At 47.5% G+C, this 27,792-nt stretch overlaps 3 protein-coding genes and 1 long non-coding RNA gene across 9 annotated transcripts in view; 2 read left to right on the forward strand and 2 right to left on the reverse strand.

Annotated features, from left to right (window-relative positions):
• The window catches only part of ZCCHC17 (zinc finger CCHC-type containing 17), a 64,813-nt gene extending 48,867 nt beyond the window's left edge, over nt 1-15,946 (forward strand). For all 4 annotated transcript variants that reach the window (XM_084963730.1, XM_084963729.1, XM_021095768.2 and 1 more), the window contains exon 8: nt 12,916-15,946. In XM_084963730.1, the coding sequence (XP_084819856.1) occupies nt 12,916-13,077 (162 nt within the window). In that variant the 3' untranslated portion in view covers nt 13,078-15,946. The remainder of the gene's footprint in view (nt 1-12,915) is intronic.
• FABP3 (fatty acid binding protein 3) lies at nt 14,730-22,437 on the reverse strand. Its single transcript, NM_001099931.1, has 4 exons — nt 22,322-22,437; nt 18,316-18,488; nt 16,134-16,235; nt 14,730-14,785 (listed from the first exon to the last, which is right to left on the reverse strand). The coding sequence occupies exons 1-4, from the start codon at nt 22,392-22,394 to the stop codon at nt 14,732-14,734; spliced, it is 402 nt and encodes a 133-aa protein (NP_001093401.1). The 5' UTR covers nt 22,395-22,437; the 3' UTR covers nt 14,730-14,731.
• Nucleotides 22,438-22,497: 60 nt separating this feature from the next.
• LOC146402653 (uncharacterized) lies at nt 22,498-23,208 on the reverse strand. Of its 2 annotated transcripts, none has more exons than XM_084963738.1 (2): nt 23,053-23,208; nt 22,498-22,821 (listed from the first exon to the last, which is right to left on the reverse strand). In XM_084963738.1, exons 1-2 carry the CDS (start codon nt 23,161-23,163, stop codon nt 22,498-22,500), a joined length of 435 nt encoding a protein of 144 aa, XP_084819864.1. In that variant the 5' UTR covers nt 23,164-23,208. The 2 variants fall into 2 exon arrangements, with proteins under 2 accessions (XP_084819864.1, XP_084819865.1); XM_084963739.1 differs by having other exon boundaries at nt 22,498-22,796; nt 23,053-23,206.
• On the forward strand, nt 22,568-27,054 carry LOC106510641 (uncharacterized). 2 transcript variants are annotated; one of them, XR_014807431.1, is made up of 3 exons: nt 22,568-22,918; nt 24,908-25,096; nt 26,616-27,054. It is a non-coding gene; the product is annotated as an uncharacterized LOC106510641 (long non-coding RNA). The 2 variants fall into 2 exon arrangements; XR_001309284.3 differs by lacking the exons at nt 24,908-25,096; nt 26,616-27,054 and adding an exon at nt 23,221-23,468.
• Nucleotides 27,055-27,792: the final 738 nt, after the last annotated feature.

A 27,792-nucleotide genomic window follows, 5' to 3' on the forward strand; every position in this document is an offset into this window, starting at 1 on the left:
TACCAGCCGCCGGCTTACGCCACAGCCACAACAACGCAGGATCCGAGTCTGCAACTTATACCACTGCTCACAGCAACGCCAGATCCTTAACCCACTGAGCAAGGCCAGGGATCGAACCTGAGTCCTCATGGATACTAGTTGGTTTCAGTACTGCTGAGCCTCGACAAGAATGCCTGAAGTTTTCTATTTTTGCAAAAAATGTCATGGGATTTTGATGTTACAACAGATCTAAAAGTTACTTTGTGTAATATTGACATCTTAACCATATTAAGTCTCCCAATCCATGAATACGGATCATTTTCCATTTATTTATATTATCTTAAGTTTTTTCAGCAATTTTATAGTTTTCAGTGTACAGATATTTTTGCCTCCTTGGTTAAATGTATCCCTAAATATTTTATCCTTTTTGATGCTGTTGCAAATGGAATTGTTTTCTCAATTTTATTTTTGGATTGCTAATTGTTAGTGTATAGAAATGCAACTGATTTTTGCATGTTGATTTTGTATACTACAGCTTTTCTGAAATCACTTATTAGTTCTAACAGGTTTTTTGTGGAACATATTAAGATTTTTTACATGTAAGATCATGTCTGCAAACAGGTAATTTTTTTTTTTTTTTTTTTTTTTGTCTTTTTGCTATTTCTTTGGGCCGCTCCCACGGCATATGGAGGTTCCCAGGCTAGGGGTCGAATCGGAGCTGTAGCCACCGGCCTACGCCAGAGCCACAGCAACGCGGGATCTGAGCCGCGTCTGCAACCTACACCACAGCTCACGGCAACGCCGGATCCTTAACCCACTGAGCAGGGGCAGGGACCGAACCCGCAACCTCGTGGTTCCTAGTTGGATTCGTTAACCACTGCGCCACGACGGGAACTCCCGGTAATTTTACTTCTTTAGTAGAGCTGTATTTTAACTGTGACTATTTATATGTGCCAAGGCTTTTTCATTCTCTTTTAATAACCTTTTGGGTGGTATATGGCATTTGTCAAACTCCTAAAGTGATTGTATAAATATCTCATTTCTGTAGGTCTTTGGTTATGTTCTTTTTGCATTGCTTAATACACCTGGTGAAATTAGTTATTGGTTTGTCTCTAAAGCTGCTTTGGGATGTGTATTTCAGTTCACAAAAATAATTCTTTTTTTTTTTTTTTTTGTCTTTTTACCATTTCTTAGGCTGCTCATGTGGCCTATGGAAGTTCCCAGGCTAGGGGTCACATCAGAGCTATAGCTGCTGGCCTACACCACAGCCACAGCAAGGCAGAATCTGAGCCGCATCTTCGACCTACACCACAGCTCATGGCAATGCCGGATCGTTAACCCACTGAGCAAGGGCAGGGACCGAACCCGCAACCTCATGATTCCTAGTCGGATTCGTTAACCACTGAGCCACGACAGGAACTCCCACAAAAATAAATCTTAAGAATCTGCTAGGTATGAGGTCTTTATGACCTGCTTAGTCAACCCATTATCCTACCCTCCATCCCTCTTCACTTAGTAGAGAAGTGGTCTGATGAACAATGGCAGTAGTAATCATTGTACCTTATTATTTTTTTGTACCTTATTATTTTTTAAGGTATCATTGTCTATATGAACTTATAACTCATTAGTCCTCTTTGATTAAAAAGTACTCTAGGAGTTCCCGTTGTGGCGCAGTGGTTAATGAATCTGACTAGGAACCAGGAGGTTGTGGGTTCGATCCCTGGCCTTGCTGAGTGGGTTAAGGATCCGGCGTTGCCGTGAGCTGTGGTTGTAGGTTGCAGACGCAGCTCAGATCCTGCGCTGCTGTGGCTCTGTCGTAGGCTGGCGGCTACAGCTCCGATTCAACCCCTAGCCTGGGAACCTCCATATGCCGTGGGAGCGGCCCTAGAAATGGCAAAAAGACACACACCAAAAAAAAAAAGATACTCTAGGGAGTTGAAACTGTAAGAACTTCCCCCTTGATGCCCACCCACTGTTTCTACCAAGATATCATCTAACATTGCCTTTTCACCTCATTGTTAATCCCTTTAACTATCTTTTATACCTTTTATTGTTTTGTATTTATAGTTTTAAGAATATGTTTGGAATTCCCTTCGTGGTGCAGTGGAAGTGAATCCAACTAGGAACCATGAGGTTGAGGGTTCGATCCCTGGCCTCACTCAGTGGGTTAAAGATCTGGCGTTGCCATGAGCTGTGGTGTAGGTCTCAGATGCGGCTCAGACCCCACGTTGCAGTGGCTGTGGTGTAGGCCAGCAATTGTGCCTCCAATTGGACCCCCTAGCCTGGGAACCTCCATATGCCACAGGTTCAGCCCTAAAAAACAAAACAAAACAAAAAAACAAAAAAAATATATTTTTTTTGTTTCATTTTATACTTACACCAATCCTGTGTGGTAGCCAGAGTAGATATTATTCCACCATTTTACACAATAGGAAAATGGAAATTAAGAGAAATTATTTCACCCAAAGTCACAAAACTATAAGAGATGGTGCTGAAATAAGAACTCAGTTCTTCAGATTACTAACCCCATATTCTTTTCTATATTGCACATTTCAGCTCTTAATTCATTTAGCTCTTCCGTTATTTACTCACCAACTATGTATCTACCTCATACATGTCGATTTTGCATTGTATTAGGTGATCAGGACTCATAAGGTCAGTTTTTGCTCTGTTATCAGCTACCTTTAGCAGTCATCCAATGTTCTATTGATCTTCTTCTGTTCACAACCGTAAATCAAGATTCTGGGCCTCCTGTCTGTTTCCTTTGCCCCTGTAAATCTTTGATTCCAACAGGAGGTTGACTTTCCTTTCCAATACAAACTTCTACCTGAGATAGATATTTTGGAGTGTTCGAGGGTAGCAGATTTGGACATGTGTTCCAGTACTAGTTGGTTCTGGACTTCCCAGAACTAGAATCAGAAAGTCAGAAACAGGCTATTGGGCTCGCATTTCTTGTTTCTTCACGAGATTTATTCATTGAGAGTTTCCTGGTGGTCTAGTGGTTAGGATTCAGCGCTTTCACTGCTGTGACCTGGATTCAATCCCTGGTCTAGGGACTGAGATCCCACATGAGCCGCTGCACACCACAGCAAAAAAAAGAAAAAAGACTGCTTCATTGTCCCACTTCTTTCTGCAGTCTAGTAGAAGAGAATGTCTAATGTAAAACCTCTAAGACAGGTGAAGGTGCTAGGAAACCAAGAACAGCCCAGGATAAAGAAAGGGTGTCACCTATTCCCAATGGTACCTGGCACATATAGGCATGCACCAGCTACCTTGGAATAGTAGGCTCCATAGTCTCTTTGGGGTCCTTGGCTGAGTCCTGCCCTCCTGAGTTTGGAGAGTAATAGGGACTCACTCCTGCTGCCACTGGTAGGTAATAATGAAGGGATCAGGGGCAAGAGTAAGAGATCTTCCTAGCTCTAAGCCCTCCACCTCTTTTTATCAGACATTCAGGAATCGAATGCATGTCCTTGTCCAAAAATGTAGTGTACTTCAGTTTAGTTCTATATAATACCCATTCAGTACCATGACAGTTTTTATCCCAGTGTCTGAAAATTGTAAGTCACTTTTGTTAGAACAAGAGGGAACTGTGTGTTGGAAATGGAAATGGGCTTTGAAGACGTTGGTAAAATAGGAATAGAGGTTTTTGTAGTGAAACTCTGGGTAATCTTTCCATGAACCTATGTCTGTGCTTTGCTAGCCTCTTTCACTTATCATATGCTGTCATGGGTTTTCCTGAATCAAGCTGTATTATGAGGAAGCATTTGCCTTGGGGGTCAGGCTGCCCACTTTAGTGAAATTTAGCTATATTTGATCCAGAATATAATTTTCTTCTTTTTTCCTTTTTTGGCTGCCCCATGGCATATGGTGTTTCTGGGCCAGGGATCAAATCCAAGCCACGGTTGCAACCGACCTCATAGCTGTGGCAATGCTGGACCCTTTAACCCACTGTACTGGACTAGGGCATCAAAACTGCATCCCAGCGCTGCAGAAACACTACCGATCCTGTTGCGCCACAGTGAGAACTCCATAATTTTCCTCTTTTGATATGGCTACTATAATTACTCTTTGCTGTATTATATATAGAAGAATGGAAATAAGAACGTCATCCCTTGGCTACAATGCAGGCTCTGTTCTGTTGTCTAGAGAACTTCTGGTGTCTATATTAGAGGTTGCCAGTCCTGGGCCCATTTTGCTGGAGCACAGAGAATTGTCAGCTGTAGCATGCTCAAAAACCTTCAGTAATGCCACTTCTGTGGAATAAAGTCCTTTATTCCTTTAAGATTTTTCAGTCTTGGAGTTCCCCTCTTGGCACAGTGGTTAACGAACCTGACTAGGAACCATGAGGTTGCGGGTTCGGTCCCTGCCCTTGCTCAGGGGGTTAGGGATCCGGTGTTGCCGTGAGCTGTGGTGTAGGTTGCAGAAGCGGCTTGGATCTGGCATTACTGTGGCTCTGGCGTAGGCCGGTGGCTACAGCTCCAATTGGACCCCTAGCCTGGGAAGCTCCATATGCCGCGGGAGTGGCCCTAGAAAAGGCAAAAAGACAAAAAAAAAAAAAAGACTTTGCAGTCTCTCCAGCTTCCTAGCATCGTCTCTCACCAGTGCCTTCATCCACACACTGTCCTCTTTGCCTCATTCATTAAAAGAACTTTTACTACATGCCAAGCTCTGTTCTAGTCATTGCAGATACAGCAGTAGACAAAACAGATAAAATCTCTGTCTTCATGGCACTTACTTCTCATGGTTCCTAGTCGGATTCGTTAACCACTGCGCCACCACGGGAACTCCGGCACTTACTTCTTAATGGGAGTCACAGACAATGAACTGGTAAATAAATACAAAATATTACTTATATTTCAAATACTGATAAGTGCTATGGGAGAAAAATTAATTGGTTATGAGACAAAGAAGGGATAAGGGTGCTTAGTGACTTACTATTCTTGATAGAATGGTAAGGGCAGGCCTTTCTCATAAAGCATCATTTGGGTGGATATTTGTTCATTTGTTTTGTTTTGTTTTTTTTTTTTTGGCTGTACTCTCCGACATGTGGAAGTTCCTAGGCCAGGGATTGAATTTGCACCACAGCACAGGAGCCACCGTGGTGGCATAGCCAGATTTCCTTAACCCACTGAGCTATCAGGGAACTCCTGAGTGGATTTGAAGGAAGTAAGAAAGGAAGCTCCTCGAAGTTCCTGTTGTGGTTCAGCAGGTTAAGACCCCAACTAGTATCCATAAGGATACAGGTTTGATCCCTGTCCTCGCTCAGTGGGCTAAGGATCCGGCTATACCACAAGCCGTGGTGTAGTTTGCAGATGCGGCTCAGATTTGACCCCTAGCCCAGGAGCCCAGGACCTTCCATATGTCACAGGAGTGACTCTCAAAAGAAAAAAAGAAAGCTCATATGAGTGGTGAGAGAGTATTTCAACAAGTACAATAGCTAGGTACTGGGAATGAGGTTGGTGTGTTTAAGGAACAGTAAGGAGGCCACTGTAGCTGGAGGAAGTGAATGATGTAGAGGAAACCAGGGCCTTATAGGAGAAAAAGAGGACTTCAGCTTTCACTTAGAATGAGATGGATGTCATTAAAGGTTTTGACTAGAGGGATGACATGATCTGACTTATCTTTTAAGAAGAATTATTCTGGCTACTATATGGAAATTAGGTGGTCAGACTGCAAGAATGGAAGTAAAAAGTTAGCTAACAGACAGTATTAATAATCTGTGTCAGATGATGGGGACTTGGACTAGAGTGATAATAGTGGAGGTGGTGAGAAGGGAGTTGAAGTGTGTATATATTTTGAAGGCAGAGCTGACAGAATTTGCTGAGTGATTGGGTGTGAAGTAGGAAAGAGAACAGTTGAAGGTGACTACAGAGTTTTGGGCTAATTAAGAGAAGGAATGAAGAAGTAAGTTTGGGAATGAAGAGCATTTGGGTTTTGTTTGAGGATGAGAGAGAAAGCTGGAGTGGGGGCAGGGCATAGGAGTTGAGAAGCCTATCACATACAATGGATGTTGAACAAACAATTGGATGTGTAGTTCTGGAGTTCAAAGGAAAGGCCCATGTAAGATAAATTTGGGAGTCATCTACATATAGATGGTATTTAAGTTGTTTCTTTATTTTTGTCTTTTGTCTTTTTGAGGGCCGCACCCGCAGCATATGGAGGTTCCCAGGCTAGGGGTCTAATTGGAGCTGTAGCCACCAGCCTATGCCACAGCCACAGCAACGTGGCTGAGCAAGGCTAGGGATGGAACCTGCAACCTCATGGTTACTAGTCGGATTCCTTAACCACTGAGCCACGATGGGACCTCCCAAGATATTTAAGTTCTTATATGAGATCTCCTGGAGAGTAAATATAGGGAAGAGAAACAGAAGACTTGAGCCCCAGAGTTTTCCAACTCTTAGAGATTATGGAGCTGAGGATGAACTAGCAAAGGAGTCTGAGAAAGAACAGCCGGGGAAGTCAGCAGAGAGTAAGAGCATATGGTGGGAGTAAGTAAGGAATGTGTTCTAAGGAAGATGGGTTATTATGTCAGATACAGCAGATCTGTTGATTTATTTATTTATTATTTATTTATTTTTTTAAATTTTTTTATTTTTTTAAAGGCCATACCGAGGCACATGGAAGTTCCCAGGCTAGGGGTCGAATCAGAGCTACAGCTGCCGGCCACAGCCACAGCAGTTTGGAATCTGAGCCATGTCTGTGACCTACACCACAGCTCATGGCAATGCTGGATCCCCAACACCCTGAAAGAAGGCAGGGATTGAACTCGCATCTTCCTGGGTACTAGTCGGGTTCTTAACCTGCTGAGCCACAATGATTGGAATGCCCTCAGATAAAACAGAATGGCCAAGTAAATGAGGCCCAAGAATTGACCATGAATTTGGCCATGGAAAGATCATTGGTAACTTTGACTGCAGCTGTTATAGTAGAGGGGTGGGTTGACAGTGTGGTTAAAATTGTTTAGGAGGGTTGGTTTTGTTTTGTTTGTTTGTTCAATGGGAACTAGTATAACACATTCGTTTATTTTGGGGGATGAGCCAGTAAAGAAGAAAAAAATTGATGCAGGAGAGAGGGGACAATTCCTGGACTAATTTTTTTTTTTTTTTTTTTTTTTTTGCCATTTCTTGGGCTGCTCTCGCGGCATATGGAGGATCCCAGGCTAGGGGTCTAATTGGAGCCATAGCCTACACCAGGGCCACAGCAGTGCTGGATCCGAGCCGCACCTGCAACCTACACCACAGCTCACGGCAATGCTGGATCCTTAACCCACTGAACAAGGCCAGGGATTGAACCCGAAACCTCATGGTTCCTAGTCGGATTCGTTAACCACTGTGCCACGACGGGAACTCCTGGACTAATGTTTTTGAGTAGGAGAGAAGGGATGGGTCCAGGGCAAGGTAAATAAGCTGCTCAGGCTCTTTCAGGCGTTCGCTTCATTCTGTTTTCCCTCTGGCTAGAAGGCCTTCACTTTGCTTTTTCCATCAGCTCTACCACCACCACTCCACTTGCCACGACCACATTCATACCTTCAAAAGTACACACGTTCCATATCCTTCAGTGAGGCCGTCCTCAAATTCCTCAGACAATTGATTTGTTTCCCTCGTATGTCCATGGCATATTTTTTGTACTTTTCTTACATCACTTCCATGGACTGCCTAGTATCTTAATTAGTCTTTCTCCTTGATTAACTTGTCCCTTGAAGGCTCCTGATCCCTGATTTCTAATAGTCAATTCTAACAATCATTCAACTGTTATAAGAGACAAATTATTTACTAGATATTCCTGGCTCATAGAAGGTACTCAGCAAGTATTTGTTGAATGGATGTCCTGAATGGGTATAAGGAGTTATTCTTTCCCTTGTTTGATGAGGTTGGCTCAGGTTTAGAGGAATGGCGCCAGTCACCACTACTGAGCTACCAGATGTGTTTACTTTGCATCTGCTACTGTAGCCTTGCACTAGTAGGTATTTTTTGTCTGAATTCTATTAAAAATCAGTGTGGTCTTCTTATCTCCTAAGCAACACTGTATGTAACTATGGCTCTGTAAAGTGCTTTGTAGGCAATAAAGTTCAGTAAATATTTCTGAGTTGATTAATAAACCTTTGCCCTGTGGTCTTACCCTTTCCAAGCTGAGATAAACTGGTGCTTATAGGCAAATTCTAGTCAGGAATCACCCTATGTCCTACTTTATAAAAGTTCACCCTAGGGGTTCTCCTATGGTGCAGCAAGTTAAGGATCCAGTATTGTCACTGCAGCGACTCAGATTGCTGCTGTGGCATGGGTTCAATCCTTGGCCCGGGAGCTTCCACATGCTGCCGGCATGGCCAAAAAAAAAAAAAAAAAAAATCCACCCTAGAGAATCAGTTTGAACATCAAATTTTCTCTTGAGAATCAATCATTTCTCAAGAATAAGAGAATAGGAGTTCCGTCCGTGGCTCAGTTGTTAACAAACCTGACTAGTATCTATGAGGATGCAGGTTCCATCCCTGGCCTTGCTCAGTGAGCTAAGGACCCTGTGTTGCCGTGAGTTGTGGTGTGAGGGAAAAAAAAACCCAAAAAAAACAGAGAATAAATAACCAATGCTTTCTTTTTTTTTTTTTTTTTTTTTTACAATTCCTCTTTTAGAACTCCTAACCGGTGTTTTCTCAAGAATAATTCTTAAAGGAGTTCCCGTTGTGGCGCGGTGGTTAACGAATCCGACTAGGAACCATGAGGTTGTAGGTTCGGTCCTTGGCCTTGCTCAGTGGGTTAAGGATCTGGCGTTGCCGTGAGCTGTGGTGTAGGTTGCAGACACGGCTTGGATCCCGCGTTACTGTGGCTCTGCTGTAGGCCGGTGGCTACAGCTCCGATTAGACCCCTAGCCTGGGAACCTCCATATGACGCAGGAAGCGGCCCTAGAAAAGGCAAAAAGACCAAAAAAAAAAAAAAAAAAAAAAAAAAAAAAGAGAGAGAGAATAATTCTTAACAATATATTAAAAAAGAATAAATACTTGCTTGCTGGATTTCTGGCTAGATCAGTGCCCTTGGGTTGGGAAATGCTAAATTAGGTCCTGCCTTTAATATAGATAGGGCAAAAAAGAACATTTAGTTTGGGATCCAGCCTGAGTTGAATCCTGGGTCTACCAATTGAGTAAGTCACTTTATCTCACTTAACCTCTCTGAAGTTATAGTTTTCTTTCCTGAAAATACAGAGATGGAGTTCCCGTGGCTCAGCAGAAATGAATCTGACTAGCATCCATGATGAGCTGTGGTGTAGGTCACAGACGTGGCTCGGATCTGGCATTGTTGTGGCCGTGGCATAGGCCAGTGGCTGCAGCTATGATTGAACCCCTATCCTGGGAACTTCTGTGTGCTGCAGGCACGGCCCTAAAAAGACAAAATGACAAAAAAAAAATAGAGATGATTATGTCCATTTAATATGTTGTGAAGTTCATGAGGGATGCCTGCAAAGTCTCCACCTCAGCATCTAGAAAATTAAATACTCAATTAGCTGCTCTTCCCTTTCTCAGTTTTTGTATTTCTCTCACACTAGGTAGCTGCTCTCCTGTTTCTGAGAAAGTAGATGGGCTAGCTGCTATAGCACCAGATAGATGTGTGCTTTTCCTAGAGAGCATTTGAGCAGTGGCTTCTTTCCCCTGCCCCTCTGGCCTGTCTGCCCTGAGCAAACAACCCTGGGTCATTACTCTTTATCCTATGCTCTCCTTCCACCTAGAATGTCATCAAGGGACTAGAAGTTACTTTACTTCTGACTTTTCGTCTTTTCCCAACTTTCCTTTTGAACCACAACATATAAAGTAATTTTTGCTCTCTAGCTCAAGGTTAGACCGATAATGAAAATGATGCCACCTGCTGGAGGACTAGATTTTCTTTGTTCAGGTTGTAAAAGAGCTTTTACATCTACATCAAGATTGAGGTTTAAGCAGTACCCATTGTGGTGCAGTGGAAACAAATCCCACTAGTATCCATGAGGATGCGGGTTCAATCCCTGGCCTTGCTCAGTGGGTCGGGGATCTGGCTTTGCTGTGAGCTTTGCTGTAGGTCACAGATGCAGCTCAGGTCCCAAGTTGCTCTGGCTGTGATGTAGGCCCACAGCTGTAGCTCAATTTGACCCCTAGCTTGGGAACTTCCACATGCCAAGGGTGCAGCCCTAAACACATTCCAGCATGCCAGGGTTCTCTCTAGCAATTTGTTTTTTTTCTTCCCTCCTCCTGAACCTGCATCATTGAGAGAGCAGAGTGGAAATAATGCCAAACTGAGTTAGAAAGTGTAACATTCTTTTCGGGTAGCTCAGCTCACTTTACTTGAGTTGCAATGTTTATTTGCCTCTGTAAAATGGTAGTAATAATTCCTAAATTTTTACTTTACCAGATTATTATTACAAGATACGGGATGAAGAAGGCTTAATAAACTAAAGTGCTATTTGGTTATAAGGAAGTATTATTATTCTCCTTTCTCATATATTTATCCAGGCTTGGGGGAATTGGTACTAGACTCTGCATTTGCTTATTCTTTCCCAGGATTTTGTCCCACCTAAGGGACACAAACTGGTGAGGCTGCCAAGCCCATATAGCCCATGATTGGCTTCCATGATCTTGTCATCCGGGAAATTGCAACCCTGCTGATTTGAGGACTATTAGCTTCTTCCCAACATGGTTCCCACAGCTTGTCGATTTGGGCTTAGGAAGCTTCTCTACTCCATTGAGGACTCCAAGAAAGAATTTTGGTTTAATCTCCTGTCACAACTTTGATTTATCTGCCATAGATAATTGCCCAGACTGTCAGAACCTTCTGGAGTTCTGTGAAATGAGAAAATAATACTATACTTGCAGCTACCACCAAGTGCCTACGGTCTATCAGGCACTATAGTTAGTATTTACCGTGTTTAATCCTCATAGCATCCTTTGAAGTAGGTATTATTTGTAATTTACTGAAAACTGGCATTCCAGAAAGTTGTCTCTTGTTCTAAGTCACAAAGTAAGTGTCAGAGTTGGAATTTGACTTACCATATTCTCAAATTGTTGTTCTGACCACCATATACCATGCGGCCTCCCATCGTCATACAGGAAGAGGGACCATATGCTACAGAGGGAGACTCCAGAGATTTTCAGTTATATGATCTGCATGCAGATCCCAGCCCTACCTGTGTGATCAGGGCCATGGCTTCCAAATTCTGCAGCCACAGATACTATCTCATTAAATCTTCACCACAGCTCTGTGACATAGGTACTCTTCTTATCTCTGTTTTACATTTGGGGGACGAGGCTTCAGTGAGGTGAAATGATTTGCCCAGGGTTACAGAAGAGTAGTGGTTAAGTGGCAGAGCCAGAACTAAGTCTGGGTCTCACATCAGGTTCCCTGTTTTGTCCACCGTTTCTCGCAGCCAGCTCCCAAGACCTGGTCTTAAGCAGACTTATGCTCTCAGGATACTGGTTGGAAGCCTATAGGAGCAGGAACCTTGCCCTCTTCTACTCTCTTTCTCCTCTCATAATCTCGCCTTCTTAGAAAACCTTATGGAGACAATATACACACATGCGCAATTCAAGGAAAAGTTTTGTGCAGTGCTTAAAAACTGCTGGGAGCACCCTACAGAAGCCTGGAAATGTCTCATCCTTTGTATGTGTTTGTGATGTGAGTCTGGCAGCATGGCGTGGTGGGTATAGTGTTGAGAAAGTTCTTTATCAGTAAGGTGGTTGTGAAAGTTAGAGAGAAATGTTAAATTTTCAAGAGCAGCAGGTGGAGCCTTATTAATTGAGGGCAGTTATTTTCCCTGGCAGAAGGGTCAAAAAGAAAGCAGGCTGGGAGTCAGGAGTCCTAAGTCTCTTACTTTCTTATTTTGGGGCATGTGAGGTACTGTATCTTAACAAAGTGCTCTCTAAGGACTCCATTCAGCTTTAATATCGTATGCTTTTTAAAAATGAAAGTAATAAATGCTTGCTTTAAGAAAATGAAAAAGGACAGTGAAAGACCCCAGCTTTCCTGTATCGATTTCATTGCTGGGGTAAAACTTTCTACTTGTTTGTGTGCTTTCTGTTGTTTTCTGTGTATTTTAAATACATACAGGTATGTTAAAACATACATGTTATATAATTTAATGTACTATTATAATTAATATATGTAAATATATATATAGTATGCATGTATATGTGCACGTGTTTATACACATGCATGTTACATACCCTGGAGCCTAAAATACATACTTCATTATAATTATGACTTGATCTTTTTTTTTGGCTGCACCTGCAACATATGGAAGTTCCTGGGCCGGGGATCCAATCTGGAAACGCTGGATCCTTAACCCACTGCACCACAGCACTCACTCCATGACTTGCAAGTTCCCTTCGTGGCTCAGCATTAAATGAATCCGACTAGGATCCATGAGGATGCAGGTTCAATCCCTGGCCTTGCTCAGTGGGTTAGGGATCTGGCGTTGCTGTGAGCTCAGGTGTAGTTTGCATGGATCTGGGACAGCTGTAGCTCCAATTCAACCTCTAGCCTGGGAACTTCCATATGCCACATGTGCAGCCCTAAAAAGCAAAAAATAAAGAACTCATGACTTGATCTACTTTCCCTTGTTTTGAGCATTTTTTTCTTGTTGGTACCCAAAGATGTAATTTATTTTTTAATTAATGTTTTATTATTTATTAAGTTATTCCCTACTGATTACATGCCATTATTTTTTTAATGGCCACACCCTTGGCCTATGTAAGTTCCTGGGCCAGGGGTCAAATCCGACTCACAGGTTCCATAGCTGTGGCAATGCCAGATCCTTTAGCCTTCTCCTGAGGGGCCAAGGATCAAACCTTTGCCTCCACAGCAACCCAAGCCACTATAGTCAGATTCTTAATCCACTGCACCACAGCAGAAACTGCACATGCCATATTTTTAAAAGCAAATATGCACATACAATGTTGAGATTCTTGTTTATTTTTTTGTTCAGGAAAAGAAGAAAAAGAAACATAGAGACAGGAAGTCATCTAACTCTGACAGCTCAGACTCTGAGAGTGATACAGGCAAGAGGGCAAGGCACACATCAAAAGACAACAAGGCGGCCAAGAAGAAGAAAAAGAAGAAGAAGCACAAGAAGAAGCACAAGGAGTGAGAGTGGAAAGAGTAGAAGGGGTGGTTGAGAGAAGGAAACCGGAGCCTTGTACCTTGAAGCCCTGGCTCCTGGAAGGACTCACTAGTGAGAATGTGGCCTCCCACCCCATTTTCTCTCCCATGGAAGGTGGCTTCCCCTTAGCCACAGGCAGGTTTGGGAGTTAAGTATCAAAACCATCTGCCTGAACGAGTTGTTTCCTTATCACTCCTGGTCCCTCTGCAAGTGACCCCTGCAGCTCACCCTCTCATCGACCCAACTTCCTTCATTCAGCAGGAGGTCCTGTTAACCTCTCCAGCTGCCACTGCCAGAGCCAGATTCCTATACAGGAGTCTAGGCTAGAGCCACAGGTACTGCTGTGGAGGTGAGTCTGGCTATAGTTGGAGGACAGTGATTGGCCTGCTGTTGGTCTGCCCTGGGCTAATTGGTGGGTGATCTCTGTAGCATCCAACACAGGCGCAGAGGGAGACTGGCAGTACAAGGGAGAACATGGTAAGAAGTGGTGCTCACTTTTTCCAGTCCCCCAACACGATTCTACTGTGTTAGAAGCGACAGCCAGCAGTCACAGCCAGAAACCATTGTTTGCAGTGACTCAGCTTGTGTGTGACATTCCATCAGACCACTGAACCAAACAGCTCAAGCCAAGATCGTTGCTTTACTTTGCATTTACTACAGTGTGAGTCAAATGGTTCCATTTCAGGTCTCTGCTTAAATTCCTGGCACTAAATGGAAGTGTGTTTGGTTTTAAACTTACTGAGAGTCTTAACTGGTATAATCTCTTCCTGTAACCTCCAAACTTAAAAGTTACTGAGTGTGCATTAGTTGACAGAAAAACATTTAATATGTTACCTTAGACCTTGGAGAGAGGCCCAGCAAAGGTTCTGAGCCAAAGACACTGGCAGGTCCTAGCCTTCTTAGGAGATCACTTATAAGCCTCTCTTCTGTAATGATCAGTTGACCTCTCCCCTAGGGCTGACTGGAGAGCCAGTAAGGATCTGTAACCGCAGGTAACGGCCTGGCAGAAGCTCAGCGGTCCTCTTGGCCAGTGGGCATTTTCTTGTGCCTGGCTTGTGTCCTGAGCCTACTTTCTGGAAAGAGACCACTGCCTTCCACAAAGGGCAACTGTCCAGACTCCAGGGCATTCAGTGCAGGACAGGCCTGAGGTGACATTTCAGAAGCCTTGCCACTGAGTGATTATTCCAGGCTGGACGAGCTCACTTGGCCATAGGAAGAGGGCAGTGTAAAGACAAGGTGTAGGTACAGCGGTTTAATTTCTTGTATGTGTAAGGTGATCATCTATCACTGTTCCTGACACTGTCCACTTCAGTCTCATCCAGTGCATCTTCCTGAATGGCAGTCATCTCTGCCCACTCTGACACACACTGAAACTGGAACTCCCAGAGTCATGTCACCAAAGACAAAGAGGCAGCTGGGTGGCCTTGGCTATTTTATTGACCTCAGAGCACCCTTTGGATGCAATTAAAAAAAAACAAACATACACAACAAGAACCGGAACTGAACGCAGGCTGGTGCAACCTGACCCCAGGAGAATATCCCCAAAGTAGATTTTTACAAAATGCCAGAGGAAAAAATGAGGCAATCTGGTGCTGAGTCCAGGAGTAGCCAATTGGCAGGAACAGTCGAAGGGATGGGCAGGTCATGCCTCTTTCTCGTAAGTGCGAGTGCAAACTGCACTGCCATGGGTGAGTGTCTGGAATAAAAGAGGGTCAGATTAGGGCAGGGGTAAGGGCACAGAAGGTACTGGGAGCACTCTTCACTCTGCCGGGGAAAGCCCTCTACCTTCATGCTAATAATCGTCATTTACTACCTACTACATGCCAGGTACTTGACATGTATTTTTTCCTAATGCTTACACCAGGTCTTCAAGTTCAGCACTGTAATTCCTCTCGTAGAGACTTGGGAAAATGAGCTTTGAGGAGGTAACTTGGTCAAGATCCTAGAGCATTTCTCTTTCCCTTGTACCATTCTTCTGTCATCCTTTGTGCCTAAGATGGTGCCTGGTACATAGTAAATGGGTGAACAAAAATGCCCAGAGATGCTTGGGGAAAGGACTCTACTAGGCCACCAACTCTCCATTCCTTCCCTAACTTAGGGCAGTGCCAGGGCCAAAACCCCATCATCCTGCCAGGCATCATGGTTTCACCATAACCTGAATGCCCAGTGAGTATTTGGTTCTGTATATCACATTCCCACCTGAGCCAGGTACCTCATTCTTAACTCTGCTGGGCCCCTGCCCTGTTTGAGTGCAAGAATGCAGTCAGCAGGTCACACTGACCCAGGAGGGTCTGCAGTGAAGATACTGAGGCAAAAACCTGAGGTGCTACAGAGTTAAGTGGTAGAGACCACAGCTGGCTGCTGTCTCTGCCCCTGGGGGTATTCAGTCAAGGCTCCATTCTTCCAGTGATGTCCCCAAGTGTGTCCCTAAACATGCTGCCAGCCTGATTGTTGCCTCCAACCCAGGCCATGGTCAGATAGGCCAGGCACAGAAAGCACTGAGAGGAGGTGAGCCTGAAATGAAATAGAAAGGGCTGTGCTATCAGCCAGGGCCCCACCATCACCAGCCTGCCTCTGCCCCAAGGCTTAGGAGATGAGAGCCTCTCACCAGGACCTGGGATCAGATTTGGCCCCGCTTTCTACTGCTTCCTGGGTGAAGCAGAATGAAACTAAGGCAATGGCGCATGCCTACTATAGTTCTCTCATGCCAGTGATCCTGTGCTCCTCATCCACCATCTCCCTCAGACTTCACAGCAGCCCTCCAAGGCTGGTGTCATTAATACCCACTTTACAGTTGGACATGGAGAACCTAACTTACCCCAAGTCATGTAGCCTATAAACTGTGATTTAAACCCAATCTTGTGTGAGTCCAAAGCCACTACATAAGAAAATTCCTACCTAATGCCTAATGCCACCCAGCCTTGCCTCCACCCTCCACTATCCCAGCTTCCACTGGTCCCAGGGAACCTTGGCTTTTCACAGTAGGGTTGGCTGAAGGGGCAGTAAGAACCAACTGGGTGAGACTCCAAAGTTGTCCATCTTACCAGGATGAGTTTCCCATCAACTAGTTCCCGAACAAGCGTTGTCTCTTGTCCATTCCACTTCTGCAGGTGGACAAGTTTGCCTCCATCCAGTGTCACAATGGACTGTGGAAAGAGGGTAGAGGCCTGAGCTGGGATTGAGGGACAGGAAGGGGGTGTCTGGTCACTCTGGCCACAGCAGACTCAGCCTCTAACCTAAACTGTTGATGGTGCTAGGACCAGAGCTCAGGTAGCCCACCTTCAAGCTAACCCCATGGGAGGTGTAGTTCACCACTGCTGCTTGGTGGGGGGAGGGGCCTTCAGGTGCTGGGCAGGGAGGGAGAGGTGGACAATATGGTAGAGTCAGACAGCCCAGCTAGAGAAGTGCCACCAGCCTTCAAGATGGGCACTTATCCTATACTCCAGGGGATGCCCACAGCCCCAGTCCCACTAAGATAAAAGGTGCATGTACCAGCCTAATCCCTGGGAAAGACTGGGGAGGAAGAATGGTCCTGAGACTCTCCAGCCTAATGGTGATCACACACAATGTCTAAAAGATTCTTGGGGGAGTTCCCATCGAGGCTCAGCACTAACAAACCTGACTAGTATCCATGAAGACTCAGGTTCGATGCCTGGCCTCGCTCAGTGGGTTAAGGATCCGGCATTGCTGTGAGCTGTGTAGTTCACAGACATGGCTTGGCTGTGGCTGTGGTATGGGCCGGCAGATGCAGCTCAAATTAGACCTCTAGAGCCTGGGAACTTCCATATGCCACGGGTGAGGCCCCAAAAAGCAAAAAAACAAAAAACAAAAAACAAACTCTCAGGAATGGGAGTTATTGGAAAATTAGGACTCTGCCCTGTATTCCTACTCCTCTTGGTCCATATCATGTGAGCCCTTCAGCTGACAAGTGGGCAGCAACTGCCTTGTCCTGGGGCTGGGTACCCTTGGAGTGTTCCACAGCCCTGGTTAAATGTCCACTTAAACTCTTCTGGGTGCTGCTGCCAGTCCACATCAGCTGGTTCTCATTTGGCAGCTCTCCCAGGTGTCTCTTCTAGAAGTCTGGGGGCTCTAAGCCAGGCTAGGGGACCGTGACTGAGCAGGCTTAATAGGAGAATCTGAAAAGGCTGTGTGTGTTTAGGGCTAGGGGTACACCCTTATGATCACCTTCCTCATTCCCATTCCCCCAGCTTTTTGTCCACTCAGAGCAGATTATTTCTAGCCTGGCCATCCCATAGAACTGTTGGCGTTTAATTGGATTTCTTGCCCCTCAAGAAGGTAGGCTACTTTAAGTTAAAAGCATGTGGTAGGACAGGCACCTCTCCATCTCTGGGTACTGTCCCATCTCTGCTGCCCGCTTCCTCCACAAGGAGGAAACTATTGGAGGCAGCTGTGAGGAAGAGGAAACAGCTGAGTAGCTGAATGATCGGGTCTGGTGAAAAGATACTACTATAGGGACACCCTGTAGAGAGCAAACCTCCCAGTTCTCCCTCTTCCATGCCTGGCCCAGGGGCTGGGAGGCCTGAGGCAAGCTGCTGCAGGGTAGCCGGTCCTGAGAGAGGGTAGATGTCCCCTCCTCCTTGGAAGGAGGGGGGAGCTGAGGCTTGGCAGAAAGACACTCAAACACACCGAAGGCAATGCTCCATCCAGAACATAGTTTTTCCTGCTTGTGGGCTGGCAGCCTTGGAAACAGTTCCTCAGGGTCACTGGCCAAGCCCAAGAGGTGGTGGCTGGAGAAGCAGAAGCATCTGAGTAGGTTTCAACCTCTTGCCCCCAGCTGTCTCTGCTGCTAGAGGCCAGGATGGCCTATTTAGCAGAGGATTTGACTTCAGGGCATTGTCCTAAAGCACTTGAGGTTACAGCCATGTCCACATAACCCCCATCTATGGAAGGGGGAAGAAAGCCAGAGGTGTTGCATGCCAGGCACAAGGTCACCCAGCTGGAGCTGCAGCAGACACGGAGGTCAGAATATCCTGGCTTGATGCTGCCCTCGTCCAGAGGTAACAGGTAGATGCTTCCCAAGAAGGGAGGGAGGAAAACAAGAGGACAGGACATGCTTTTAGCACTCAGGACATCCCAGCACTGCACAGGCTTTAGGGACTTTGTTTCAATTCCTCATAACATCCTACCCCTCAAGGTGCAATAATAGGGTGCCATCCTATTCCCCTTCAGGGACTTTCATTCCCTGTGACACTTCCCTCAACTCACCTTGACCTTCCTGTCATCTGCTGTTGTCTCATCAAACTCCACTCCCAGCTTGAAGCTGATCTCTGTGCTCTTGAAGGTGCTTTGTGTTTTTATGATGATTGTGTCCCCATTCACTTCGATGATTGTGGTAGGCTTGGTCATGTTGGCCACCTGCCTGGTGGCAAAACCCACACCTGAGGGCAGAGGGAAGGTTATGAGTACAAGCTGGAACAGACCCGGCAGACAGCAAACAGCTCTTAGGCCTAGATGTGGGAAAGAGGAAGGAGGAGGGCAAGAATTTTCAAAGGCTGCATGGCTGTTTTTAAATTCAGTCTTCGTAGCTCTGTGCTATGAAGAGACATTACTGATCCCATTAGACAAATGAGAAGCTTAAGGAACAGGCATGCCTCACAGCAAGTCAGTGGTAGAGCCGAGATTAGAATAAGCTACCATTGGGAGTTTACATCGTGGCTCAGTGGTTAACAAACTCAACTAGTATCCATGAGGATGCGGGTTCAATCCCTGGCCTCGCTTGGTGGGTTAAGGACAGGGCTCGGAACCCGTGCTGCTGTGGCTCTGGCAAAAGCTAGCGCTTCAGCTCTGATTGGACCCCTAGCTTGGGAACTCCATGTGCCATGGATATGGCCCTAAAAAGACAAAAAAAAAAAAAAAAAAAAAAAAAAACTATTAAGTGCTTTCTGTGTAGTAGAACAACTACACATGTAATCTCATTCAATTCTTCCAGTCTCCCTGAAGGATCTGTGTTATTAACTCTACAGATGCAAAAACAGAGTAAGTTGAAGCCCAGAGTCCAAATCTGGAATTCAAGCCCAGAATGTTCAATGGCAGAGCTCGCTTTACTGCTCAGCTATACTCCCTCCCAAGGCTGGAGCACAAGGCTCCCTTCCAGGCTCCTGAGCAGCATTCAGGTCACAGGCCGAGGGAGAACGAAGGTAAATGTGGGCTTTGCCTTCCAGAGCCTTATGGACAAGAACTTTCCACCTTTCTAAATTTTTATCCTGAGACACACTGGCGCTCTTCTTCCCCATATATAGTAACAAAGACATTTTCCAAGCATCTTAGCCACGATTTAGGAAGTAGGCAGAAGAGAATGTGCAGATTTAGGAGAGGCCTAAAGAGGCAGGCATTCAGGTCTCCAATTAAGGCCCAGAGGAACTTCCCCAAGTGGTACAAGACAGTGTGGACAAAAGCCCTGTAGGTCTCGGCTTCCCTGCGTTTTGTCCTTTTACCTCCAACCTCCCCTCTGCTCCCTGCAGCCACTGCTAAGCTCTCCTCCAAAGGCAGAGGCCATGGGGAAGTGGTGAGTAGAAAGTCCCCATATGTGCCTGGCTACATGGATTGTTTTACTTAATGCTTGTAACAGCCCAATTTACAAATGAGGCTTAGAGTGCAATGACTTGCCCAAAATCAAAGAGTAAACGGTAGATCTAGATTTGAATTCAGGCTCCAAAACTGTTCACTATTCTTGCTGGGCCAGTCTGCCTCCCAGCATGTACTACATCCAGACTCTAAGGCTACCAGGTGTGCCTGAGATCACTGGTACTAACTAGGCTGTACTTCTTTGTCCTCTGAGAACTCTTGGTCTGAACAAGAGGGGCACAGGGAGCCCCTGCAGCTGTGCTGCTGCTGGCCCATCCTGCCTAGCCACGGAAGTACCTGGCCTTGCCACCTGCTGTCAGTGAGTCAGGCCGGTCCCACTCCCCAGCACAGAGCAGGGCCTTGTCACTGCACAAGGAGCTCTGTTTACTTAGGACCTGCCCAGAGATGTGGGGTGTTTGAGGAAGGGAAGGACACACTGTGGGGTGGGTGAGGGACTGAGCCAAGAGAAAGTTACAGAATTAGGAGACTCAGGAAGAGTTGCTTTCTACTCAGAAATTAAGCTGAAGTTATTTATTGAGAGCCGAGGAAGGTCTTCTCCCGCATGGGCCTCTCATTTTTTCCATCTGTTACAAGCCGGCTGGATGGACTCTCAGCCCACTTGCCCACTCCCAAAATAAGGGAGTGAGGGTGGTAAGGATGTTGCAACTCACTTCAGGGAGCCAGGTCTTCAGTTCTAATGTCTGCTGGGAGAGGAACTAGCTCCAGGCATTCCAACTTCCTCTATAGCTGCTGGGCTCCCACCCCCACCCCCTTCTCCCAAGAATTGCTACCTTCCTGGAGTTATGGGGCATAGTGTTCAGCATGGAGTAGGGGCAGTTGAGTGCTTTGGCCCCAAGAGCCAACACTTGGAGTTTCTGTCTGGCGCAGTTGTTAACGAATCCGACTAGGAGCCATGAGGTTGTGGGTTCGATCCCTGGCCTTGCTCAGTGGGTTAAGGATGCGGTGTTGCCGTGAGCTGTAGGTTGTAGATGCGGCTCGGATCCCGCGTTGCTGTGGCTCTGACGTAGGCTGGTGGCTACAGCTCCGATTGGACCCCTAGCCTGGGAACCTCCATATGCCGTGGGAGCGACCCTAGAAAAGGCAAAAAGACAAAAAAAAAAAAAAAAAAAAAAAAGCCAACACTTGTGGTCCTTATTTCAGGGGTCAGGAACAGAGGCAGGAGGTGCCCAGATGGCCCCCACCCCTGGCTATCTGCTGTAATCCAGCACCTCTTCCCTTGGAAAAGGCAAGGAATCCAGCTCAATCATGAACAACATTCCAGTTTTCCTTATCCCAGCCTAGGGAACTAGGATAATCTCAGCTGGGGATTCCAGAGAAAGGATATCACCCTCCCTGAATGCATATCAAGAGCGGAAGGGCTAAAGTCAATCATTAGCTAAGCAGTTCTTGCCACTCCCAGCCCTAGGGCCCTTAGGTTTTCACATCAGCCCTGCTGCGGAATTGATGATAAATCTGTACTCTTTCTGAGTCTTGGCTTCTCCATCTGTCGGAACAAGCGGAACAAGCGGTCTCCAGAGTCGTCCTGTGCAAGATTCTTTCCCTCTTCATTCTCCCCCATCCCAGCATCACACACTTGTGGACCAAAGACCCTCCCTGCCTTCCTCTACCAGGTCTTGGGTTGCAGCTGGTGTTGGGGGCTCTTGCCCTATCCTACCACTAGACTCACTAGTGACTAAAGCCTGGTTACACACTGTAGGACAAGGTCAGAGGTTGGTTGAGAAAAAGAAAGAGGGCACCGGAGTTCCCATTGTGGCACAGTGGTTAACGAATCCGACTACGAACCATGACATTGCGGGTTCAATCCCTGGCCTTGCTCAGTGGGTTAACAGATCTGGCACTGCCGTGAGCTGTGGTGAAGGTCGCAGACCCGGCTCGGGTCCCGCGTTGCTGTGGCTCTGGCGTAGGCTGGCAGCTACAGCTCCGATTAGACCTCTAGCCTGGGAACCTCCTTATGCTGCGGGAGCGGCCCAAGAAATGGCAAAAAGACAAAAAAAAAAAGAAAAAAAGAAAAAAAAAAGAGGGCACCTTCCAGTGAGAATCCTTTAACCCAACATAGAGGAGCAGAAATTTTTGCGAACTGTGCAGACCCCTGTCTCACCCCCTCCTCATATCCCATTCACCATTGTCCGCTCTTCCATCTTCCTCCTCCTGGGGATTCCTTACTTCTTTAGGCCATAAAACACTTCCCCCATCCACTGCTTCCCTTTCAGTGTTCATAGTCTCCAGTTCCTAAACCTCCCATGCACCAGTTCTTTTCCTCCCCTAGCTAGCCTCCCACCGACCTTCTGGGACCAATGCTTCCCTTTTATCCAAACTCACCCCCTTACCCACGAATCCTACGCCCTTCTTCCTCGAAAGCGCCTTCCTGCCCCCACACTGACACAGCGGCCTCCTTATGCCTCCTTGCCTGGGAATCTCTTTCGCCAGGTTCAGACCATGAAAGCTCCCTCCCAAGAGGCCTCGCAAGCTCCAGCCCAGGCTACCACCTTCTCCGCGTCTCCGGATGCTGCATCTTTGACCAAGAGGGATGCAGCCTGCGCACAGGGTCCCAGCCAGGGCTGGAGCAAGGCTCCGGCCGGGCACGCGGCCAACCTCTTCCCAGCCCAACATCCCGAGTCGTCCTCACCAATTGACTTCATGTAGTCATCGAAATTCTTGCTGTCCACTAGCTTCCAGGTGCCCGCGAAGGCGTCCACCATGGTGAGGCTGGGCTAGGCTGAGAAAGAGACGACAGAACAGGCGCGCAAAAATTCCAGGACCGGCGGCTCCCAGCCCGCGCTACCGCTTTAAATGGCCCTAGCGTCACGTGACGAGGCGTGGCGTACGCCCCCGCTCCCGAAATAGGAAGCCCCATGCAGGCGCTGCCTCGCCGGGTTGATCGCCCATCCCCCAGCCTGCCGAAAGAGGAAGGGGCAGCCCGTAGGCGCCCGGCAGCACGGGTACCCGGGATCCGAATCCCTCCCCGGGGCTGGCAGGACCAGTCCCCTTTCCTGGCCTCAAGGCGCTCTTCGGAATCTGAGAAGGAAGCCGCTGGGGGCACGGAGCCCGCGAGTTGGGGCGCAGGTCATGGACATCTTCGGTTTCCTGGTCCCTCCACGAGCCTGGGGTCCGAACAGAGATGAGAGACTAGAGGAGAAAGGAAACTCACTCTTGGGCTGATGCCCCGCTGGGAAAGTTCTGGCCGACTCTCCGCGGCGTAGGCATCTTGGTCCTCTTTTTACAGGTGAGGAGTCCAAGACTTAGAGGGGACTGACAAGGTCGCAGGATTAAGGAGAGGGTGAGGTAGAGTCCAGATCACAAGCCTGGTGTAGCAGGCCCCAGACACCTCCCCCCGCCCCACGCTGTCCCGCCACTCACCGGGGGCAGCGTGTGCCCTCCCGGCAAAAGCATGACCCTTCCCGTCGCGCCGCTCCTGCCGCACACGTGCTCGCCCCTCCCTGCGGAATGTCCCCCGCGCCTTTCCGCCATGTGGTCCAACTCCCCCGTCCATCCTGCCAGTGCGCCCGGCTTTTCTGACCTCTGTAGGCACAAGCGTTTGCTCCCGTCGGCCGGGCGGTTCCCTCCTCAACCTCCTTCAGAAAGTCTGTGCTTGCAGCCAGCTCTACAAGGCTCAAGGACAGCTCCCTGTTCTGCCTGACAGCTACGGCCTCCACCCGCCACCTGCTGCCCTTTCTCTGACCTCCGCACACCCACAAGCAGCCTGTGCCTTCATAGACTGGCAGTCACTTTTAAAGAGCCTACCTTTTAATAATAAAGCACTTTTAATAATAAGATCCACCGTGTATTGCTGTTTATTGCATGCAGAGGGCTTTAAGGGCATTGTCTCATTGAACTTTTAAAACAAAGTCCCTGAAGTAGGTTTTATTATTATCATCCCTTTTATAGATGAGCAGGCTTGAAGTTTAGAGGAGCCCATCCGTTTCTTAATCCAGCAGTTATTAAAACACCTACTTTTGTGCCAGGCCCTGGACTAGGCTCTGGAGAGACAGCCATGAACAAGACACACACTCAAGGAAAAAAGACACATAAGGAAGTGGTGCCCAACTGAACTTGAGCCAGCAGAGGTGGGTACAGGGGGGCATGCAGGAGCAGGCCAGTGGTCCTCTCTGCCACTCCTGTACAGTGTGGCAGGCTTCCTTCCTGGACCTCTTTTTCTCCATGTGGAAGTGGAAACATCTGCCCCTACCTCCCTTCTCCTGACTTTCTGGGAAGAAGGCCAGGGAGGAAGAGCCTTCTCTTCCCCAAGGTCTTGGTTCTTTTGGGCAGATCCACTTGCCAGAAGACCAAAGAGGCCTGTTTCTGCCAAAGCGCTGGGACAGGCCTCAGGGCTGGGCATGGAGCCCTAGTGACCTCACTGCCTGAGCAGGTGCAGGGGGAGGAGGAGGAGTCAGAGAGTTTCTAACTCAAGGTCACAGCCTTTAGACACAGGGCCTCTTCCTCTCTCAAAGACATTGAGTGGCTGGAGAGCTAGGGACCAGAGCTCTCTCCCTACATGGCCTTTAAAAAGCAGGGCTGGAGAGCTGGGGCTGGGCTAACAGCTGCTGGCAGATAGATTTGTGTTCCAGTTCTCATTCCAGTCGTACTAGCTGTGCGGCATGAGCAATTCGCTTAAGCCACTCTGAGGCTGTTTCATCTTGAAAATGAAGGAAATGACAGTAGTTACCACATAGAGGTGTTGGGAGATCAAATGAAATAATGTATTAAAAATGCTGAGCAAAGTAAACCGAATAAATATTCGCTACTGCTGCTTTTATCTCCGTGGATAGTGCAGGACTCCTAAAACCTGGTTTCAGCTCTGCCCTCACCTGTGGGGACAAACCCTAGGCCCGCTGTTCTCGCTGCCCTACCCCCATCTCCCACCCACGCTCAGATCTGGCTCACCAAAGTTGACTCCTAAGCCACAATCTATCACCTTTCCATCTGACTCTTGTCTTTCTCTTTGTAAGTATGTGCAACTTTCATTCATCCTTCTGATTGCACGCACCCTCCCTGGCTGCTTATGCTCACTACATTTGGGGAAAGAAGGGCAAGGGGAGGGAATGTGAGCCCTGTCCATTTTCTTGTCCCCACCCTGCCCTTTCTTCCCCTTGGCAGATCCAGATGTGGCTTTAACATCTGGCAGGCAGCATGACCAGTCCCTGCCAAGAGCAGCATCGCCCCAGCCCTCACCCTATGGTGATGTCACTGTTCTGTGTTTCCATGGCAACCACAGGCCGGAAAGATGGAGAAGAGGAGAGATGAGTAACCAGGAGAGAGCCAATGAGATGGGCTGGCAGCACCGGATGATCTGTGGGGCCATGGGAAGGAGGGGAGAGGAAGGCCGACTCAGCATCTTCAGCTGTTCCCTGGACCTCCCTGCCATCTAGATGCATCCACTAGAGGCTCAGGAGAGATGTGAGAGGTAGAGGCTAAAGAAGCTGAGCTTGAAAGCTCCACTGACCTAGGGATGTGGAGATCCCACTTTGCCCTTTCAGGACCTAAATCTTCAGATGCTGACCATTCCCACTCACAATACCTGTAGCTGGGAATTTTTCTCTTTGGCTGGTAGTGGTAGAGGGACTCTGTCTCTGCCTTCCATGGAATCAAGTCTTAGATAACCCTTCTCTCCATTCCCTCCACACCACCGCTCCCTTGGTGCATGTTCTATTCAGAAGCAGTATCTGCTTTGGTTTTTTTTGTTTTGTTGTTTTGTTTTGTTTTTTGCTTTTTAGGGCTGCACCTGCGACATATGGAGGTTCCCAGGCTAGGGGTCCAATCAGAGCTACAGCTGCGGCCACAGCCACAGCACAGGTGGAAGCACGTCTTCGATCTACACCATGGGTCACAGCAACGCTGGATCCTTAGCTCACTAAGCAAGGCCAGCAATCAAACCTGAAACCTCATGGTTCCTAGTCGGTTTTCCACTGTGCCACGATGGGAACTCCTGCTTTGTTTTTTTGTTTGTTTGTTTTCTTTTTTTGGCCACCCCGTGGCATATGGAGTTCGTGGGCCAGGGATCAGATCCAAGCTGCAGCTGTGGCAAGGCTGGATCCTTAGCCCACTGTGCCAGGCCAGGGCTCAAACCTGTGTTCCAGCACTCTAGAGATACTCCTGATCCTGTTGCACCACAGCAGGAGCTCCTCAGAAGCAGCATCTTTAGAAACAGTTCTGTTTTGTTTGTTTCTTTGTTTGTTTTGTTTTGTGTTTTTACAGCCACACCTGCAGCATGTGGAAGTTCCCAGGCTAGGGGTTGAATCAGTGTTGCAACTGCCTACCACAGCCACAGCAATGCCAAATGCAAGCTGCATCTATGACCTACACGGCAACTCATGGCGACACCGAATCCTTAACCCACTGAACAAGGACGAGGATCGAACCTGTGTCCTCCTAGATACTGGCCAGGCTCTTAACACGCTGAGCCACAACGGGAATTCCAAGAGGCCTGTTACTCTATATCCCAAGCCTGCCAATTACTAGCTAGAGACCCGGAATAAATGCTTTCCCCCTTCTGAGTGTCCTTTCCTCCCAAATGGAAGTAGGCCACCTATTCTGCCCAATTGTCACGAGGGTTGAAAGAGATAACGTGGGGAGTTCCCGTCGTGGCGCAGTGGTTAACGAATCCGACTAGGAACCATGAGGTTGTGGGTTTGGTCCCTGCCCTTGCTCAGTGGGTTAAGGATCCGGCGTTGCCGTGAACTGTGGTGTAGGTTGCAGACTCGGCTCGGATCCCGCGTTGCTGTGGCTCTGGCGTAGGCCAGTGGCTACGGCTCCAATTCGACCCCTAGCCTGGGAACCTCCATATGCCGCGGAAGTGGCCCAAAGAAATAGCAAAAAGACCAAAAAAAAAAAAAGAAAAAAAAAGAAAGAGATAATGTGGAAAGGCTAACACACACCAGCACTCAAGAGATGGTGACTCCCTTCCTTCTGCGTCTTTACTCCAGGGCGTTTGACTCAGCAGTACGCAAGAATGAGCCAAGGCCTGGATGGAAGAGGGTCCAAACATCTCTCTCTCCTCCTCCTCGCTGACGTCCCTGAGTGCCTTCCGATGCTGCAGTGATGTCTTCTCATGTCTTCCTTTCTCTCGTTTTAAATAATGTATCCAGAGAGTTCCCGTCATGGCTCATGGTTAACAAACCCGACTAGCATCCATGAGGATGCAGATTTGATCCCTGGCCATGCTCAGTGGGTTAAGGATCCCTCATTGCCGTGAGCTGTGGTGGAGGTGGCAGACATGGCTCGGATCCCGTGTGGCTGTGGCTGTGGCGTAGGCCAGCAGCTGCAGCTCCAATTGGACCCCTGAGAATCTCCATATGCCATGGGTGTGGCCCTAAAAAAAGACCCCCAAAATAAAAAATAAATAAATAAATAATGTATCCATTCCAGGAGACTCATGGAGCATCGCCTATGCTCAGCACTGTGCTGGGTCCAGTGGGAATTCAGGGTAAACAGGAGAGTCGCAGCCCTGCCCTCCCTGAGCTCACAGTTGGGGTGGTGAGGTGGGGATTGCAGCCACAGTGGCTGGAATGGAGTGTTCTTTGTGCCACTAGGAAATTGCTTCCTAGTTCCTCTAGACTTCCAGATACTGTGGGTCTTGGAGAACAAGTGATGGCAAAAGACAGGGGTGTACTCAACACCAGTTTGCTTCTTGGAAACTGCTGCCTGTGGCAAAGTGCTCCCTGGAAGGAGAACAATGGCTCTCCTTGCAGGGGCCTGGGGGGCGTGCAGCTCCCAGTGGAGGACTGTCACCCTTCCTTCCCAGAAACCAGCTGTCCTCCGCTTGCTGGCAGAATCAAGCCCAAACTCTTTTTTCTTTTCTTTTTGTCTTTTTAGGACTGCACCCGTGGCACATGGAAGTTTCTAGGCTAGGGGTTGAATCAGAGCTGTAGCTGTCAGCCTACACCACAGCCACAGCAACGCCAGATCTGAGCCTGCAACCTATACCATAGCTCACGGCAATGCCGAATCCTTAACCCACTGAGCAAGGCCAGGGATCGAACCCACGGCCTCATGGATCCTTGTCGGATTATTTACCCCTGAGCTGTGATGGGAACTCCACTCCAAGCCCAAACTCTTTTTTTTTTTTTTTTTTTTTGTCTTTTTGCCTTTTCTAGGGTCTCT

This window comes from Sus scrofa, chromosome 6 (genome assembly GCF_054392235.1).
Source record: "Sus scrofa isolate SSC_HxYL_T2T_F1_AM1 chromosome 6, Sscrofa_HxYL_maternal_Yorkshire_Landrace_v2.0, whole genome shotgun sequence".
Classification (NCBI taxonomy): Eukaryota; Metazoa; Chordata; class Mammalia; order Artiodactyla; family Suidae; genus Sus; species Sus scrofa.